Here is a 20,273-nt window from a genome sequence, read left to right on the forward strand (position 1 = left end):
TTCTGGCCTTCATTATCTTGATATGTATTAGATAAAATTTCAATAAACTTTGAATGGAATGAGATCAACATTCAACGTTGAACAATGCACTCTGCATGTTCCAGTCAAAATATTATAACTTGCTTATAACACACCACGATGTCCTACATGTACATGTATTTACTAAAGCATGTTTGAGATACTGTAAATCTAGTAAAATTACAAATTATCATCGTAGCCCTAAATCATCTTGGATTTGGATGGAATTTCCCCCTTTCCAACTAAAGCCTTAAGCTAAAAAAAAAAGAAGTCATGTCTGAATCAGTTGCAAATGCTCTTTTGTTAAATATTCTTGTATTTTCTTCAAATTGTAGGTGTATTTCATATTTTCTTGTAACACTTTATAGCATAGAATTAAGCAATACCAGCTTAATTTTTTAGTCTTCTGCTTTCAACTTACCTGAAACAGTCGCTAAATATGCAAATTCCTTTGCGTCTGATTCAATTTGCTAAAATCTCTGATCAATCGTAGTGCACCCTCTAGTCCCATGATGCACTGCTTACTGCAAGCCTCCAATGCCCCAGCTCACCAGGCCTTGACCGCTTGCTCTAGAACTAGTTCTCCCCTACACAAGAAGCACGAGCATTCTTTGTCTCCTTCTACGGGGTCCAAGTGCAAAAAGTCTCACTCCTCACAGAAGGACAACGCTTCAGCTGACATCATGTCAGCAGTCCGCATGTTCTCAGAGAAGCTCTCTTCTGTAGCCAGCTGCCTAGAGCCCTATTCTGTTCCCCCTGCGCCGGCTCCAGATCCGGACCCTTTGCGTGCGGAAGGTGATCTGCATCTGCATCCGAACCTGCATTCATCGACGATCCGATCTTCCTATGACGGTTTTGTCCCTTCGACTTACCCAGGTTCCAGTGCAGACTACAGCTCACTTCCTGCTACGACCCCTGGCCACTGAACAAGACATGACAACGTTCCCCCTTCCTCCGATCAACTCTAGATGGAACAGGATATGTCCTCTGAAGATGAGGATTTCTCCTCGGCAGCCAGTCTTAACCCTCCTGAGGCACGGCTCTGTCTTCTTCAGAAAGATATGATCCAAATATTAGGCCTGCCTTCTAATCAATCTACAGCTGAGGCCGCTTCACATGCTTCCTTCAAGCGCCACCCTGCTAGGTTGGAGGCATCAACGCCAATTTTCCCGGAACTTCCACTTGACCACTCATGCGTCGAGATGTTTAAAGTTCTCGCCGGTGCCAAACAATGGCATTGATACCCACCCAGAGCATTGACTTATTTCCAGTTTGCTAGTGAGGACTTTGACATCTTCCTCTCCGTCCCTGAGATTCTAACTGAGGCTTAAGATAAACTTTCTTCCGATGCTCACAAGACTACTGGAAAGTTTCCATTTAAAGACAAGGACAAGTGTTTCGCTGGGTCTACTCTTGCTAAACTCCACAAAGCTTCACGACATGGTCTTCGCTGCACAGTGTTTACGGTACTTCTCTCTGAGCATTTGGCCCGAGCGTGTGACAACGATTCACCAGTTACTCTGGACTTGGCAGCAGTTGCATGTCGAGCGCTCGATGAGAATGTCAACTCTATCTTCGAGCAGTTCGTTCGGATCTCCATTTTAGCCACTTCTGCATGCAGACCCAACACCTTAGATGCTATGAACATTCCCTGTGAGGGAACTAAGTCAAGACTTCAAGAACTTCCCCTTTACGGCAAAGACCTTTTTGCAGGGAAGTTCATGGAGATAATGGAGTCAGAAGTTAAGCGCACTGACACAACACATAAACTTAGCTTCCGTGAACCTCGACTCTTCAGACCTCTGCATCAGGGTGATTCTCGTTCCTTTCCCCCCTTTGGTCAACCCAGTTACCAGACAAATCGTGGCCGTCCATCCTCCTCTCGACCCACCAAACCACTCCCGAAGAGCTTCAAGGGAAGAACTACCGAGTCGCGCTACCCCCAGTAGACGTCGCTGACTATTTAGACCTGCCTGCACCTGCTGATCCTGGACCCGTCGGCGGGCAACTTCAACTCTTCGCAGGGTCTTGGGAGAAAGTCACATGGGACAGATGGGTGCTTGGGACCATTTGTTACGGATACATCCTCGAATTCACAAGCACCCCTCCGTCTGTACCTATCCTCCGTCCGACAGAAGCAAACAACAGGCACTAAAGACTCTCCTTTGGAAACATGCTATCCGCCCGGTTCCCAAATTTCAAGCGAACAGGGGCTTCATTTCAACGTTCATCACTCCAAAGAAGGAACTCAACAGCTGGCGACCTACATGTATTATCAACCTCAAACCTCTGAACCGCTTTATCTGCCTGAAGAAATTCGCATGGAAACCCTTCAGACTGTCACCAAATCTCAACAGATTCCATGTTGGGCCTCTTCCATAGACTTGACAGATGCCTACCTTTACATCCTGATTCACCCTGAAAGCTATGAATACCTGTGCGTCCTGTACAACGGGAACCTGTTCGAATTCACAGCTCTCCCCTTTGGCCTCTGTGCTTCACCGAGAGTGTTCTCGAGGGTCGCAAAGATCGTCGCCTCTCATTTTCAAAAGTGGGATGTCCTGCTGTTCCAGTAACTGGATGACTGACTGATCGTTGGCAGACCGTTCAACGAAACAGAGGTTTCTACCCGTCTTACTTGTGCATTCACGAATCACCTGGGCTTCGTTATCAACCACGAGAAGTCCAATCTCACCCTAACATAATACCTGACGTACATGTATCTATTTGCATCTATCGACCGTGAAAGAGGTATAATCTCACCAACGACTGAATGCATTGACAACCTTCTCGACTGAGTGAAAGTCTTTTCTACCGAGCAGTCAGCTCCAGCCCGCGCCTGCCTCCGTCGATGGCCAGCATAGTGGACCTCATTCCCTTGTGCAGGCTCTACATGCATCCACTACAACTTTTAGCTCTCTACAGGCCGAAATAGGACTCGATCATTCTCCAGGTCCCCATCTCGGACTTCATCTGCCACCATCTCTCTCAGAGTTCCCTTCCCTAAGGTGAACCCGGAAATAACTGTAACCTCGGACGCTTCTCATCTGGGCTCGGGAGCCTCCCTACCACTGCTTCAAGCATCCGGAACATGGGACCTCCAGCTCCAAGGGAGTCACATGGATATACTGGAACTTCAGGCCGTATTCAACGCACTGAAAGCTTGCCTTGAGCATCATAGGCAAACGAATCCTCAACCACTCGGACAACTCCACAGTGGTGTCACACATCAATCGCCAGGGAGGCACGCATTCTCCCCACCAGATATTCCTTTGGGCCCAGGATCATGGCATCAACCTCCAGGTGACCCACATTCCTGGTGTCGACAACTCCATAGCAGATGCTCTCTCGGGGAAAAGTATGTCCCACGGAGTGGACTCTGCACACCAGTACAGTTGAACAGATCTTCGCTGAAGTAGAGAAACCGAACATCGATCTTTTTGCCTCAGCAGAGAACACCCAACTGTCAGTGTTCTGCACCAGATTTTACCACCCGCAAGCCTGGGCAACCAACGCTCTTCAAATCAGTTGGGAAGGAATGTTGGGCTATGCTTTCCCTCTAATATCCCTAATACCGGCAGTTTTCTCCAAGATTTAACGGGAACGCTGTCGTGTCCTCATTGCCCCCTTCTGGCCATGCCAGCCATGGTTTCCACGTCTGACCAGACTTCTCGCCCGGGTACTGGTGATCCTTCCCGACAGACCGGATCTGCTACATCAACTGAAGTTTGGCATGCTTCACCCACATCCGACATCACTACACCTGACCTGTTGGCTATTGTCCTTCAGATCAGCAGGACTCTCTGATGAAGCTGACGAAATGGTCTCGACACCAGTCTACACGCAGCATCTATGACTCCAGATAACGACATTTTACTTTGTGGTGTTCGGAGCAAGGTTTTGCTCCGACCGAAGTTTCTGTGACTACTTCAGGCACCTGTTCAAAGCAGATCTACAGGTTTCAACTATCCGTTACTACCAATCAGCCATTGTGGCTATACACAATGGCTTTCCAGATGGTTCGACTGTGTCCGACAATACTGCTCTTAAACAACTACTCCGGGAATGTTTCTTGAGACTAATCCCTTCATGGGACTTGTCAGCTGTTCTCCAACTGCTTGCTGGTCCCCCTTTTGAGCCTCTCAGTGACGCATCGGTGATCAACCTATCAGTAAAATTGGCATTCCTACTAGCAGTTTCTACCTCACGTCATGGCAGTGAGATGAAGGCAATGTCCATCACAGATGGCCATATTTCATGGGAACCCCATGGCATTCATCTCATCCCAACGCTGGGGTTTCTCACCAAGAACCAGTCAGGTTCTTTCCATCGTCCTGACATTTTTGTACCAGACAATACCAAACACACTGGGACTCCCGACGACAAACCATGGTGCCCAGTGCGAACTTATATGGTACTGAGCCAAAACTAGAAAACTCAGAAGTGCAACTTAGCAGCTTTTCATCACTTCAATAAAACCTCACTGAGCTGCAACCAGAGACACTATAGCCAGATGGACAGTTTTGGGTATCAAGTTTACCAACCCAGATTGGCTGAACTCTGTAGACAATAACACACTATGCCTCATCAGTGCTCATGATATCCGAGCAGTTACCACATCATGGGCCTACATGTACTTCAGGGGCATACCGATGGAGGAAATATGCAAGGCAGCATGCTGGAAGACCCCATCTACTTTCACCACATGCTACCTCACCAATGTTCTGCAAAAGGACCCCGCACATGGCAGAGCAGTCCTAACATCGGCCACATCGATGCAGAGGGTTTCGTCATCAAAGCAGCCCACCACTGGAATGACATAACAGCTCCATTATTTAGTGAGTCCGCAATAAAAATTGGACAATTTCATACTCCTGTGGGGCACATGTTATATAGTATGTCGTTTCCGCCCCCCCTTCCAAGGGCTTTGTGCTACTCTGCATATTTAGCGACTGTTTGGGGTAGGTTGAAAGTAGAAGACTCCTCCCCCACAGAAATGTGGGTAAGATCTGCTATTGAATACCTACCCCAAGCAGTCGGCTCCATCCCATCCTTCCCCACTTTTGGCTCGGATGGTTTTCATACCTGAAAAGGATAAACATGGCAGCCATTCCGCTGTGCATCATGGGACTACAGGTTGCACTGCTGTTGATCAGAAGTTTTTATTTTCAAGACGTATTTTTTTGCGTTGGGGAGATGTTAATTATATATAACAGGTTTTGCCCTTACCCAACGTATATTAATAAGCGCTGTATGCTCAGTGCTTGTCCGAGAGCTTGCGAAAAAAACCTCACAAGCTTACTCGGGTGGGACTCGAACCCACGACGTCCTGCTTACTAGTGCAGATGTCTTGCCACTCGACCACCGAGCTTGCCGGGGTTGGCTGGCCGGTCCGAGTCAAATGAAGCAGCGGGTACCGCGAACTATTTTCAAGATGTATTTTTTTTTTTTTTTTTTAGTTTAGAAGTGTTTAGCAAATTGAATCAGACGCAATGATGGAATTTGCACTTTTAATGACTGTTTGAGGTAGGTATTGAATAGCAGACCTCACCCACATTTCTGTTGGGGGGATAATGATAATTAAGCTTGAAAAAAAATGGCATAAATAACATACTTCTATGTCACATCCCAAGAAGATACCAATTGCAGTGAATGTTGAGATTTGTTTTTACACCAACACGACCATATAGCAGTTTGTGTTGAGTGCTCTGAGATACAACATTTTAGTACAAATTGGAAGGTGTGCAAATAAAAAAAGATACATATGTACGTTCTAACATAAATGACATCATATCGATACAATATTTTGAGTGAAATTTGCCTGAAACAATCTTGGAATGATAAAATTGAAAAAGAAAAAAAAAACCAGAAAAACCCAAATTTTCACAAAATTTGGAGTTTTTGCACTGACATGATGATGTATGACCTGCATGGGTACATGTACTTTTATGCTCCACTGCCACTCCTAATTCAAGTTGTTTTCTTGCATCCCAGGGTGGACCTGCTCTCCTCTTGTGTGAGGTTTCCAAAGAAGAAGGCTGGATTCCCATCAGCAAGAATCTCTGGTAAGCAAGCTAGACTTCCGTATCCATTCCACATACAGCCAAACTCTCTGTCAATCTGTCATGCCTGATCTTAATTCCATTGTCAAAACCAGGTGAAATTGAGCACAGCTACAAATAGGAGAACAACAGAGAAAATCACACGGGTGATTTTTATCAATCTTGGAAAGTTGTGATGCAACTATCATTTAAACTTTTTGTATTAGTTTGAAACAAAAATTTCATTAACACATTTTTTCAGTATGAAACCAAGACTTTAAAGGCCTTTTCTTCATAAAATGGAAATTGTACATGGTATTTGTGCTTGTGTTAACTAACATCCAGTTTAAATTTACACAGAAAGAGCATTATTCTTTCATGGACTTGTAGCATTATAAGTATCTATTAGTACTCAGTTGCTTCTTGTGCAGTCCATGCAATTCTCAGTGAGTGGCACGTGGTTTTATTAATCGTGTACATTGTATAGGGTTTGTTGCATTGGATGGTTTCAGTCTGCAGTCGAAAAGATTCTTGCAGCTTAGGGAGCGTCTCAAAAGTCAGAAAGTTGTTGATCCCACTGGAACATTCCATTTGGGAACACTGGTTGTTCCTATCTAGAACACAGCTTGCTCCCAATAGGAACACAAGTTGCTCCTAGCTGTCTTGTAGGAACACTGTTTTGACGTCAGTGTTCCATCTGGGAACATTTGAAATCATTCGGTCAGATCATAAATTCTAATTGGGATGCAAAGCAAACAAAAATAGAAATATCCTTGAAGGAGAAGCACCTGACAGCATAATACATCCATAATGTTAGAGCAAGGTACATTTAGCATACTGGATAGCGTACAATTGGTAGGTAGTCATTTTTATAGAATTTTGCACTTCAGAGTCAGTTCCTGTGCTTTGAATTTTTTGTGTAAATATTGTGTAAAAATGATTGGATAAAGTATTTCTGTTTTGTACAGCATTGGTTTTTTTTCATTTGTGTGTACGTAACGCATGAACATTTTCTGCATTGTGTTTCACAGCAGGCCTACCAGTGCTAACTCACTTAAACCATTTTTAATGTGGGGGAATTTCAAAATACCTGGGCACAACTTCCTGGCAACTGGCAAGTTCCTGTTTTAAATAGCCCTTTCAATTTGAAGTTCATAAACACGATATTGATGAAATACAAATTAGTTTGGTCATTCTCAATGGAAATAAGCTTATCATATCATTCACAAATGCAAACGCAGATTCAATTAGAGAACAGTGGTGTTTCCACAGTGTTCTCTGAGCGTTCCAGTAGGGAACGTTGGTGTGGTGTTTGCTATGGTGCTGAATGCGAAAGCAGTATTAGGTTCAATGCAGTTTTTCTCTTTGGACGTAATCTTTGGAAAGTTCAAAGTATCCCGTCAATGAATAATTGTCAAGTCTGTAAACAAAGAAGCCTGCCGTAATAATAATCTCTCCGTAAATTACATACTATAGCCCAGTGTATCGTGTGCGGCACTTCAGTACCTGTGGTTTGGTTCAAATTTGAAGATTTATTTTTAAAAATGTTTGCAGATGATGTCCCAGATTGATTGAATGTTATGTTACATGGTATCAGGGCAAAAGCCTCGCTCCCGCCATAAACAATGATGTCCTGTAATATGGAAAATACTCCCGCAGGAAGGGCGTAACATAAGTGACTAATTGCAAAAGGGAAAAACAAAACTTGCATGCTCAGCACTTGTTAACAAAATTCTGAATGTTTCAAGCGTTCTGACTTTTGAGAGACACTCCCTAAATGAAGCCAAAGTTTTAAAATAATTTTTAAGCAGTGTTTGAAACATTTCCTCTGCATCTATCACATTAAATTAAAATGTCCATTCTCACCTGTGACCCTAGAACAACAGCCCTGAGCTCTACCAACTGAGTTCCATTATTTTTTGTGATATGCTTTGTATTTGTCTCGGTCTTTAATTTGCTCAGAAAGGGGCACTTGTTTTAAGACCCTGAGTTAATCTGTTTTCAATCTTGATTGAAGCCAACATGTGTTCTGGGTTTGCAGGTCTCTGTCATTTGTCCTAGCCATGGCTGGTACATCGTTTCTACTTTTAACATTCTGCTATGTCACAATTGATATGAAACAGTGGTGGTCTGGTGTCCCGTTCTTCTTTGCTGGTAAGTATCATCTTTAGAAATGGCTCCTGCTGGAAAGTTGATAACATTACCAGTAACTGCTTTGTCCAAATCAGCTGTGTTTGGACTATGATATGTAGTTTACATAAGCATGAATGGCACATCCAGTGGGTAGGCAGTCTGGTGAGAGCCCCTTCCCTTTTTGTAGCCATTTTTCTCTCTCAGTTATGAATTGAAAATACCACCTTTATATTTTATTTTGGGAAGGGTAATGAGGATATTTTATAGATTATGACATTTAGACATTCATTTCAAGAAAATGGCCACCCTCTTGAACCAATGCCTGGTGTGGACACACCATTGATATGCATTTGTGGCCACAATGAAACTGCCATATGACTCCAGCTATGATGTGCCTTTCTGCAGCTACCTAAATTCTAGAGGTTTCTAATGAGTTCCCGAATGAGGTATTTCTGTTGATGGCCATGGACGGCCATGCTTCCTCAGTGGTACAAGTCAAAGCTATAGCCAGAAAGACAAATACCTTTTTCGGGGTATATTTTAAATAACTTTTCTTTTGCAGGCATGAACCCCATCACCCTGTACTGTGGTCATGAAGTTCTGATGGATTATTTCCCATTCTCCTGGACAGCAGTATATGGCAGTCATGCTGAGTTACTGGCCATGAGTCTACTTTGTGCATCCCTCTGGGTAGCCATTGCATACTACATGTACAGAATCAATTTCTTTGTGAAAATCTAAAAATGAGATCCTTGACATTAGGAATACTGATTGAAGGGTACAATAGGAAAAGTGTTAGGAAGTATGGCAGGATTGGCTTTTAAGAGTTCTGTATTTTACAGATAAAGCAGATGGTACTGTCAGTTCATTCAAAGGGACCTTTATGAAAGAGCACACGGAATGAGTTACACATAAAAAAAGTAGTACCTTTGAAATGTATGAAAGTAACAGGGTGCCCTTTTTGAAGCTTCAGTACGTTCCAGTGATGTTTATGGGAAAAAAGTAGTTTCTAACAGCTGTTGCTGTGCACTATACTCCTGGAGTGTCAAAAAACTAGCAGCCAATTTCCACAGAACATGACATAGCCTTTGAGCCATTAGAACTTTATCACTGAGAAAAGTTTATGCAACAAATTTCAGCATTGCTACGCATTGCACATTGTACTTAAGATCAACTTCATAAAAAGTTGTGCAGCTATATAACATTTCAAATAAAAATATCTTTACACAGTCACTGAATTAACTCTGCCTATTATGTAGAATGAGTTTTTGTCTTTTTCATTAGAATCTTGCAGTAAATATGAAAGCTCTCTCAGCTAAATGTGTAGAGTATTTCAGTACCTTCAATTAAAAAACACTGTAATTTCTGTGAAACCTTTATAGCAAACACAAATTAGTAGTCAGTTAATCATTCATTTCTGTTTGTGCAGTGCAAGTTATGCTACCTAATATCTGTCACTGTATGAATTTTTTCTTACCTTTGCTCGTACATATTTTATTTTAAGTGTACCAAGGGTCCTTTGAAGAGGCTGGATTCATCTGGTAAGAATTTCAAACTGACCTTCAGTTGTAAACTTGGTTTCTGCCTGTCCCCTGTTATAAAAAATATATAATTGAGGAAGAATTGTCGACTCACTTTCCTGTGAACTTAGTTTTGGTTCTTCCAGTTTATTTTATATTTTTTCCATGTGCTGAATACCTGCTCTGCTTTATGAATTCAAGAACTAAAATACCCAAAATTGCCTTTTATTTTTATGGGCACGCAAATGCTACTACAAAATACACTTTGTATGGCATTTAACTTGACGTTTAATATCTGCTTAATTAAGTATTGTAAAGAGCATAAATTGCAAAGTAAAATTAGAGAATGCATTCAGATGCACAGATTAACATTTTTATTCCTTTTTAATACTAGTTTAATAAATTAATTTGTATTGCCTGATACTAGAAGAGAGTTGATAAAAATGTATATTTTCATCTGAGGCTGCCATTTTCTATGAGGCAGTGTACATGATAGAGACGGAGAAAAAAGGAAACAAAAATTCAAGGCACTTCACAAACTGCAGTGACTACATGTATTTCTGTTAAAGAGAGGAAAGTTCAAGTTCACAATGTGAAGTATAGTCGCATTACAAGTCGGGAGTCATTTAGTCTATCGGTGGAGTCACAAGTTATTCAAATGACTGTCATAAAGGTTTGCTGTTCAATCTGTTTTACTTATTGGCTAGCTAATTGTTAAGCTGTTAAATAGAACACAACTGTAATGATATCTTCCCATGTTGTTAGTTACTTTGTGGGGAGGTTTTAAGGGAAAGGGTTTTGATTTTTTTTAGGAGGGGTGGGCAGGGGTCTGATTTTTTTTTAGGAGTTGGGTTTTGTCTGCTGTTGTGAACTTACATTTGTCAGAGGCATGCAGTTTGTTAGGTGGGATGAAAACTTAGTTGCCTAAGACAACCCTTTTCTCGGGTTTTAATTATGCAGTTAACTCCTTAAAATCAAATCAAGAAAACTGGACAAGAAAAATGCCCATCAAGATCCTGTGATGATAAACTGTTTCACAATTGTTCGCTGAATATTTATGCTTATCAAAACATTGTGTATTTCTTGTTATTACTACTTTTGTACTGTACTGCTCATGGCATTTCTCGATTGTTGACCGCTGTGATGTGGAATATGACTTTTTGAAACCCCAAATGGCATATTGTATACGTACCTTTTGGATACACATCCTCTACATCAATTGTAATTTGTCAACAAACTTGGCTTTAAATGTGAAATCTAGAAAAGGGGAAAAATGACAGATTTAATTATCAGGGAAAGGAAACTTGTGTCCATCGTTTTTCTTTGGTTCGGCTGATTGAGATTTTAGGTTGGAACAGGAAGTTCGGGGTTAGAATTCACAGTGAGTGCGGGATCACTTCGCGTGGTAAGGACCATTTTTATGTAAACCTGTTATGTCCTGTCTGAAGGGGGACGCCATTTACCGCTTCGCCCATTTGCCACTTTGCCCACGTACCACCTCGCCCATGGCTTTTGCCAAAATGGAAACGGAGAGGAAGACAAAGAAAACCAGCTACTCAACCCGTCCTGAATCCATCCTGAATGTCGGCAGTGATGAGAGATCAAATAGGAATACATGTACTAGGATATTGTTAATTTTGAGACTGTCGTGGTTTTCTGTGATGTTATCATTATTTATTATTTCTGGTAATGACACCTCAAAAGCGCCCCGGACTTTGTAGCTCGCAAGCCTGAAGAAACCTGTAGAGAGGAGACAGTGGAAGTAGGTACTGTTTTAGAGGTGGGAGGAAAACCCCGGAGGAAAACCCCAGAGGAATATTCTGGGTAAAACCCACGGAATCAGGTAAGGACTGAAAATTCAATCCACATGTGGACCAAAGATCGTATAGCGAACCTGGACGCAGAGGTGGAAGGCGAGGAAAGAACCGTGATGCCAACTGGACTACCCCCACCCAGCAAGCCAATGCAAAAAAGCGGGCGCGCGGCCCACGTCCACACTCTATTGGATGGCTGGGTATGGAGCGTCAAAAGTGGACAACCCCATTTTCTGCTAATAGATTTTCGGGATTTTGGACTTAGCGTATATCATTTTCAAAAAACGCAATTTTCCGCTAGCAAAAATTTGGATTTTACTGTAACAACTCTCGTGGCGCGTCAAAAGTAGACAACTAAAAACTTCAAATTCCCACTAGCAAATTTTATCTGATGCTCCCAAAGAGGACAACCCTATTTTCTCATTTTCTGCAAGTATCGTAGATATTTGGGTTTTTTTGAAGTTGCACCACTCCTTTTCATAAAACCCAATTTTCTACCAGCAGAAATTTGGATTTTACTTTGCCGACGGCGGGGTGGTCCAAAAGTGGACAAGTTGAAAACTGAAACGACCGCTGTGCTCCCTACGCTCAGAATGGAACGGTCTTGGGAAGATGGGCAGCCAACATTAACGATAGAGGGTCGATTGTCTGCATCTGACGCGTCGACGGATGGCTTCACTTCGGGAAAAATGTGGGTGATTCCTATTGAGAAACTTGCACATAGGAAAGGAGCCATCCGAAGTCTGACAGTCCTTTATGGTACCGCAAACTTCCAACTTCCCAGCGCACAGTATTTTTCGAATGACGGCGGTGGCTTGCCATCAGGAATTTCCATTTTAAGTAAATGAGCGCATGGTGATATGTCCCCTAAACGATGCTATAGTTAGAAAAAAACCATTGTGTCCAATCCAGTAGAATAATTGAATTTGCTGTGGAATGAAAACAGGTTGTAATCGAAAAAGTCATCTCAAGAGAAGAAGCTAAGTGCTGTTTATTCAATTGAATCAAGAGTTTCAAAACAACTTGAATTTGCTAATATGATTGTGACATCCCACAAAATAATTCCAAAACACGTATTCAGCCAGTAATTCCAATAACAAAAAACGGATAGCCACGAAAAAAAAAATAAATCTTTCAGCCAGTACACCAGTCGTTCACTGATCAGACATCAAAGATTAATTTAATATTTATCATTCAAATCTTTTTTCAAGTCATCAATACATGTGGGCAGTTATAGTGGAGGCCTGGATCATTAATATGAAGAGAAATCATTCAAAGTGACAATGTGAAGAGATATTAACGCAATGAAAACACAAACTTGCAATTAACGGCCCAAAGCAGTCATCAGATACATGTACTGTGAAATGCATGGACGGTGGATTGAATAACAAATATTAGGATATCTGAATATAAAAAAATTGGTTGTTCACTTTTGCCACTCCGAGTAACTTCCACCATAATTTTTGTCAGTCTTGGACATACTATTTTCAATAATTTCTTTTAAAATAATACTTCCATCCGATAAATCCCATTCACATCCTTGACGTGAAGAAGGTCTGATCTTTTTCACAAAATCGGCTAAATGGAAATACAAGTAGCATGAAAAAGGCCGATCACATGTAGCAGGGAAATGATGCCTGATGCCCGTCAACAGACGGCTCCGCACGTTTGCAGTACTACTACTTGTACAAAGGACCGTCACTCTCGCAGCCTCGCAACTTTCGTCCACCTTATTCTTTTCAGGGTCGGGTGATACCAATCTTCCCAAGACCGTTCCATTTCAACGTAGGGAGAAAGTGTCCATCCAGTTTTTAACTTGTCCACTCTTGGACCACCCCACCGTCAGCAAAGTAAAATCCAAATTTCTGCCAGCAGAAAATTGGGTTTTATGAAAAGGGGTGGTGCAACTTAAAAAACCCAAACATTTACGATACTTGCAGAAAATGAGAAAAAAAGGGTGTTCCTCTTTGGGAGCATCAAGTAAAATTGCTTTTAAACCTTTTTTTTGTCTCAAAGCAGGTGAGGGGGTTGAGTTCGAGACCTGCCCGCGCGGATCAACGCCTGCATGTTCTGGGCGAGATGCAACCCGCATGTTCTATGCAGTGCCCGCCATACCGCCCCCACCTTTTGAGGCGTACACGGTACAGTGAATCTGAATCTGAATCATATAGTCGGAAAAGCCTCCATCAGGAAACATCACACCAACTTGAAGGTTTAGTTTGGGGCGTGGACCTAGACGTTTCTTCTGCAGCTTACTTACAAGCATTAAACAATTAAAAAAGTTCAGCTCATGTGATATTTTTCACCAGAATCGATAACAAATAGTCAATTTCAGTTCTCAGCTAGCTGGATTCGGTTTTTGGAGAGTCGATTCTGCAGAACAAAAACATGGCCGAAAGCCAGGGAAACGAAGCTGCGAAGAATGCAGTAGAAACTCAACCAGTGATGAGATCAAACTTGGCAGAAGGCAAAGAAAATGTCCAGCACAGTGGCGGCAGTAAGATAATTGATTTTGAAGAGCAGTCATCAGACATTAAAATCGGCGAAACCTGTCTTGTTCGGAGGACTAATGACACATGGCGTAAGTAACGTCGTTAATAATGTTAGGCTAGTCATGCCAGTCACTACTCCGTAGTACTCGCTAGCCTAGACTAGGCATGTTAGGACAGGTTGGACGTCGTCTAGTCCTAGGAGTAGGACATTGCATTGCGACTAACGTCCAGGGTATAAAAGTCTCCCTAGTCCTACAATGTGAACGTTTTTTCAATGTCCTTTTCTCACATTTTTACCTGGCGAAGACGGCTCAAAATGTCATTCACAAGTGCCTCGTTGCATTTGTACATGTATGTATAGGCCTACAGGTACTAGGCCTATAATGTAGACGATTTTGGGTCATCTCGTACCCAAGTCATCTACCCTGGTTAACTCGTACCAGGGTCAAGTTGTATCCAAGTTAACTCGTACCCAAGTAAACTCGTACCCCTTTCATTAGTCAGTACAAGTGATGGGATTTCAACAAATATTTTTTTTCTCAGAATTAGTTTCAGAATATAAGGCAGCACGAACATACCCTGCGATTGCCGGTGAAAACAACGGTAACTAGTTAGAGATTTCTATCACGAGAAAATTTTTAAAAATATATTTCAAATAATTTTTAAATACTCTATTAAACTTAAAAAAAAAATATACAAATCATTTATTTTTTATTCTTTGCAGGTAAAGCATACATGTATCTCTTTTTGGAAAATGTGGTGGCCCTGAAAAGGGCCGTTTGGTTTGATAGCGGTTGCCCTGAAAAGGGCTGTTTGGTTTGGTTGTCCCACAGTGCAGGACCATTCAGGTGCTTGCAGGTAGAAAGAAGCTCCGACGTCGTCAGTTCCCCAACCTGGTACTGCTGCCAGATCTTGAAAAGCTTCGCCTGCATTGTCTTGAATCACTTTTGCTGGTACTGGTGAAGCTTGGACTCCTTTACCAACCTCATCTGCAGGTGTACCAGCGATGCCTCGGTGTGAAGGAGTTGCACCACAGGGATGTCGGACAACTCGACCGTTTGCCAACTCGACTTCGGACAACTCGACTGTTGAGACAACTCGACCATTGAGACAACTGGGGCATTTGCCAAGTCGTCCGTTGGGACAATTCGACTTTGACAGAGAGACAACTCGACCAGTGAAATTTCTTCACATAATACAGTCATCATCCTAGTCCAAGATCGCAAAATTATTCAGTCAGATTGCAGCTCTACAAAAATCCTCAAATTCCAATGAGATGTGGTCACCGTCCACCTTATGTGATATAGATACCAACCTCAGTTTCAAATTTTAAACTTTTAATTCGGACGTACAGGATCGACAAGAGTGGTGACGCTTTTCCCAGTTCTGGAGGGGTTTCCGAAAAGTAACCACGCAAGCAGCAAATCTATTTTCAGCCAGAACAATTGTAAAAACCTTATATATATTTTCTAATGAAAAATTCCTCAATTTAGTAAACTTGGTTCATAAATGAGAATTCCAATGAATTAAAAAAAATTGGATCTTGTGTAAATTTCGACTCAACTTTTTCAGCTGCACAGCGCAAGTCATCAACTATAACTACTTCGTGCCACACAGGTGACGAACCCATTACGTCACATACATTTCTGCAACGTCCGTATAGCGAGCTGAGTTCGCAAAGTATATTGTGCATGCACTTAATGCGTGATCCAAAACTAGGAAACAGTATGCGTTCAGTTTTTGTCCAGTTTTAATAAAACGCAACTTTGATAGTCATTTTGATTAAACAGACATTAGAAGAAAGAGTTTATATGACTGTTGAGTGTGAAAAAAAGGATTTGGGATCACTCGCAGTGAGTGACATATATCACCCTAGACAACGGACGACTTGTCTCAATGGACGACTTGTCTCAACGGTCGACTTGTCTCTCCCTTTCACGCACGGACGGTCGAGTTGTCTCAACGGTCGAGTTGTTCGAAGTCGAGTTGGCAAACGGTCAAGTTGACCGAATCCCGCACCGCACATTCAGTGTGGAAATTCATAGGGTACAATTTAACTTGGGTACGACTTGACTCAGGTACGAATTAAGCTTTGTACGGCTTGACTCGGGTATGACTTAACTTGGGTGTAAATTTGGGGTACGAGTTGACTCGGGTACGAGTTGACCCGTTACTATGTAGGCGCCTAGGCCTGTCCCGAATTCCATAAATGCTGTGTTGAAATTACTAAACAGGACTAGCTAGGCCTACGCTAGTGGCACATGTAGGGCTGTGCTGGCTTTCTTTCACAATCTGTCTCTTTTCTGTTGCCACCACAGCCCTAGGCCTAGCCTACTTCAAAAATCCAAACTGCAGGATTGTCACAAACTTTAAATCCTAATAGGCCTAGGTCTACCTTCCGAAATGAGAATGACTCGATAATTTTACTGACACCGGCGTATTCCTCAGAGTTTGGACTTTTATATGAGCACCCTAAAGCTTTCGCAAAACGTATATTTTCTGATGTATGGCGTCTTGAAAAGTGGGCCTTGAATGCTGACCATGGGCGGCGCCATTTTAAAAAACGAAAGCAGCGCTTCTTGCGTCGGATTTGAAAGCACCCGACAGGTGCTCTGGTATAGGTTGTATCATACAAAACTGGTTCCCTGTTAAGGAACTGGTGAAATTAAATTTGAATAACATTAATACTGTATGCATGTCACTGTATTATGCTCCACACACGTGCTCACGTCATGCACGTATGTTTCGGAGGGAAATTATTAACTGCACATGTCCTGTTTTTAGGGTCATTTGCATGCGTAATGAGGGCCATGGGAATTCGTGCCAGGTAAACAGCTGCTTCATTTCATGAAATTAACGTCTTATTTTCACTTTTTGGAAAAAAAAATTCCTGCCCAAAATATTTTCATGGTAAGTTAAGGCTTTTTCCGAATGTGTTTTGTGAAAATTAAATTGAAAATAGTTCCAGAGTGGTAAAAACTAGTGATTTTTGTGAAAAGCTCTTTTTGTAAGTAGTAGTTTGTTTACGTTTTGATGCGATTTTTGAAGACGCGAAACAAAGAATTCGAAGTTTTCCTTAAGTTTTCAAAAATGGGCTGTGGTGGAGAAAGATGTGGAGGTTTTAGACTTGCTGACGGTTTTGTGCTAGATTGTTTTTTTCTTCCCCACCGGATGCATTTGCATATCAACCTAACTCAGCACCGATTCCGTTCATCCCGCATAATCTTACGGCTTTGCGAGTGCAAGAATTCAGTGACTCGGAAACAAAAGATGAACTCAAAAGTACAGTAAGTTAACATGGAAGTTCATTATTGAAAGCGAGGTCTATCTGTCCTTACAAAATTGCAAGGAAAATGCTGAAATTTACGGTATATATCCCAGTTTTACTTGTACTATACACATGTGAACCACATGAACATGTACACGGGCTCCAACGGTCAAGAATTTCCATGCACGTGTACACCGCGGTAACAAGTCGCAGTGTACTGTGCATGGTACCTGGCTGGATCGGTTTTTGTGCACGTAAAACACGTATAGATCGCCTTGTGCAGAAGTATCAAATATAACTCATGAAAGTTGAACAAAACATCTAGCTACATGTACATGTACAGTACATAGAACTGATTGTATTGTGTAGTTGAGATTCTGGCCTGTCGTACGTGTATGCAGTGTCTCACTGTTCTGGGAAAACTTCTAAAATTGAGAAATTAGTGGAAAAAAAAAGACCAAATGGTTGATTGAAAATGGAAATAATTTATCATCTTAGCAACCACTTTAAGGGTAAATTTGATATTTATGTAGCATTTCTTGTCATCATTCTGTAGTATTTTTTTTTGGGTTTAAGCCTGTTAGAGCACATACAAAGAATTTTAATGTGATTGTTTGTTACATTTGTGCAAAGTCTTAAAAATGAGAAGGCTCAACAGAGGATTGGCAAGTTGCTAAGGACATTTCCGTATGGTCAAAGTTGTTAATTTCCACACATTGAATGGGGGTGAAACATACATGTGCTTTGGGCATGCTGTACACAAGCAAAGTGCGTGCGCAACTTGTGACTAAGCAATACTGTGATAATATGAATTATACATCTACGGCACCTGTTGGTTGCCTTGACTTCCAGCACAAGAAGCGCTCCTTTCATTTTCAAAATGGCGCCGCCCATGGTCAGCATATAAATATCACAGGCCCAGTTTTCAAGGCCCCATACATCACAAAATGTACGGTTTGGGAAAGCTTTAGGGTGCTCATATAAAAGTCCAAACTCTTAGGAACACGCCAGTGTAAGTAAAATTGTCGAGTCATTCTCAATTCGGAATATACTTGGATTTAAAGTTTGTGAAAATCCTGCAGTTTGGATTTCAGGCATTTAAGACATGCCTTGAAGTAGGGCTGTGGTGGCGACAGATAAGAGACAGATTGTAAAAGAGAGCCACCACAGACCTACGTGTGGGGCTAGGCCTACATCCGCGGACAACATATTTTGCAGGAAATTTTGCACGATTGCAGAATACCCTGCCACTCACCTTACCCACCTCATAGCTGCGGATATGCAGATACGGAGTCACATTTCAACAAGGCCCACTTTGTATCCCCGTATCCATGTAGCCACTCCCCAGGACCCACATTGGACTGTACAAAATTCTTCCACCTTCCCTATTCACTTCCCGTTGCAGGACAGCACAAGGCCCACTTCGTATATAGAAACATTTTATTCTTCCCTGGTGAGTTGTATGTAATTCAAATGAGTGTTTCGTTCTCAAAAATGACTTCAATACTGTACACAATACGTACATGTACCTTGATGCAGCAAAGATAACCTGGAAGTTGAACAACCTCCACTCGACTACTTAGCCATTGGATTTTTAGGGGGTAATTTTGCGTGGCGGGGTATTATGCAATTACTCCTTGTAATAGATCTACATGTCATGCATGTACATGTGCGTTTGTCTAGCACGCGTACTCGCACATGTGTAAAATGTATAGTAACCGACTGCCCCTTACGTATGCGTGGAAAGCCATGGACATGAAGAAGTCGCAGATACATGTAAGGCCATGACTGAATGGGCTTCTAAAGATAAGGCTACGTCTGTTGTCTGCGCCTCTCCACGCATTTCCAATGGAGCAAAGGCCCAGACCTACATGTACATGTAGCTCCAGACAACACAACTGACAAAAGGTGGGCTGAGCTTAGAGGCCATTTCGTGCATGCAAAAATGCGTACTACCAGATGAACTTAGGTCATTCACGAATCGCGACGGTAAGCGTGGAGTTTTGCAGAATATTCTGCAAAATACATTGTCTGTGGGCATATTTACATGTAGTAATATCAACACAGCATACAAGGCACTTGTGAACGACATTTGAGCTGTCTTCACCAAGTAAAAAGGTGAGAAAAAAGGTTGAGGACTTTTTTACCCCGGATGTCAGTCGTAGTGTAATGAAGACAACGTCCAACCTATGCTACGTTTAACATTTTATAGTCATGTTCGTATTAGTCAGTCAGCATTCATTCAACATGTGCAATTTCAACTTCAACATGTTGAAGCATTGTTAGGCCTGACAGTCTCCATGATGAGCTCGACACTCGACTGTTTTCCAACTCGACTCCATGGGACAATTCAACCGTCTGTAAAGACAAGTCGTCTGTTGAGACAAGTGGACTTAGGCCTAGTCTTGGGTGGGTTTATGTTAGCCCCAGACTAGGGGCCAGTCTACTGGACTCCTTCCGTATCCTTGGCCCACAACAGTCAATCCAAGACTCTGCGAAAATGCCTTCTATGAAATCCCTTCTGCCTGTATGGGTCACTCACCCCATCAAACCACCAATTTCCAGTTTGTAGAAGTCCGTGAAATTAGGTTTCAATTTGGTCCATTCATTTACTACAGTGAATAACTTCCAATCGTTGACCGATGCCAACCACAGTCAGGGTCTGGGAACCAGACAGCGTTGAAGACAGTGATCCTACTGCTGTTTTATCAGCGACTTTCTATCACTTGTAATGAAGCCATGTGTATGCGTGAATGCAATGAATGTGTCGAAAACAACAGCCGTGGGGCATTTTCATGGGTGTGCGTTGTCATTGTGCGGAATGGGGATTAGATGAGCAAACGGTGTGCACGCCACGCTATCTTGTGTATTTCATTTCATCATTCATCAATGTTCATTGGCAATGTCATGCTCTGGGGATCTACGTAATAACACTGCCTGGTTCCAGGACCAAACATAATGAGACCCTGACTGTGTTTGGCATCGTC

At 42.1% G+C, this 20,273-nt stretch overlaps 2 protein-coding genes across 2 annotated transcripts in view; both read left to right on the plus strand.

Moving 5' to 3' along the window:
* hgsnat (heparan-alpha-glucosaminide N-acetyltransferase) overlaps nt 1-11,015 on the plus strand; it is a 65,239-nt gene extending 54,224 nt beyond the window's left edge. Inside the window, exons 15-17 of the mRNA XM_022250306.2 lie at nt 6,013-6,083; nt 8,101-8,213; nt 8,755-11,015. Of these exons, the coding sequence (XP_022105998.2) occupies nt 6,013-6,083; nt 8,101-8,213; nt 8,755-8,933 (363 nt within the window). The 3' untranslated portion in view covers nt 8,934-11,015. The remainder of the gene's footprint in view (nt 1-6,012; nt 6,084-8,100; nt 8,214-8,754) is intronic.
* Nucleotides 11,016-13,694: 2,679 nt separating this feature from the next.
* The window catches only part of LOC147796045 (histone acetyltransferase KAT8-like), a 44,280-nt gene continuing 37,701 nt past the window's right edge, over nt 13,695-20,273 (plus strand). Inside the window, 1 exon segment of the mRNA XM_087129789.1 lies at nt 13,695-14,107. Coding sequence (XP_086985915.1) covers nt 13,915-14,107 — 193 coding nt within the window. The 5' untranslated portion in view covers nt 13,695-13,914.

Source organism: Acanthaster planci, linkage group LG19, assembly GCF_054643075.1.
Source record: "Acanthaster planci isolate LZ-2023a linkage group LG19, COTS_SCS, whole genome shotgun sequence".
Taxonomy (NCBI): domain Eukaryota; kingdom Metazoa; phylum Echinodermata; class Asteroidea; order Valvatida; family Acanthasteridae; genus Acanthaster; species Acanthaster planci.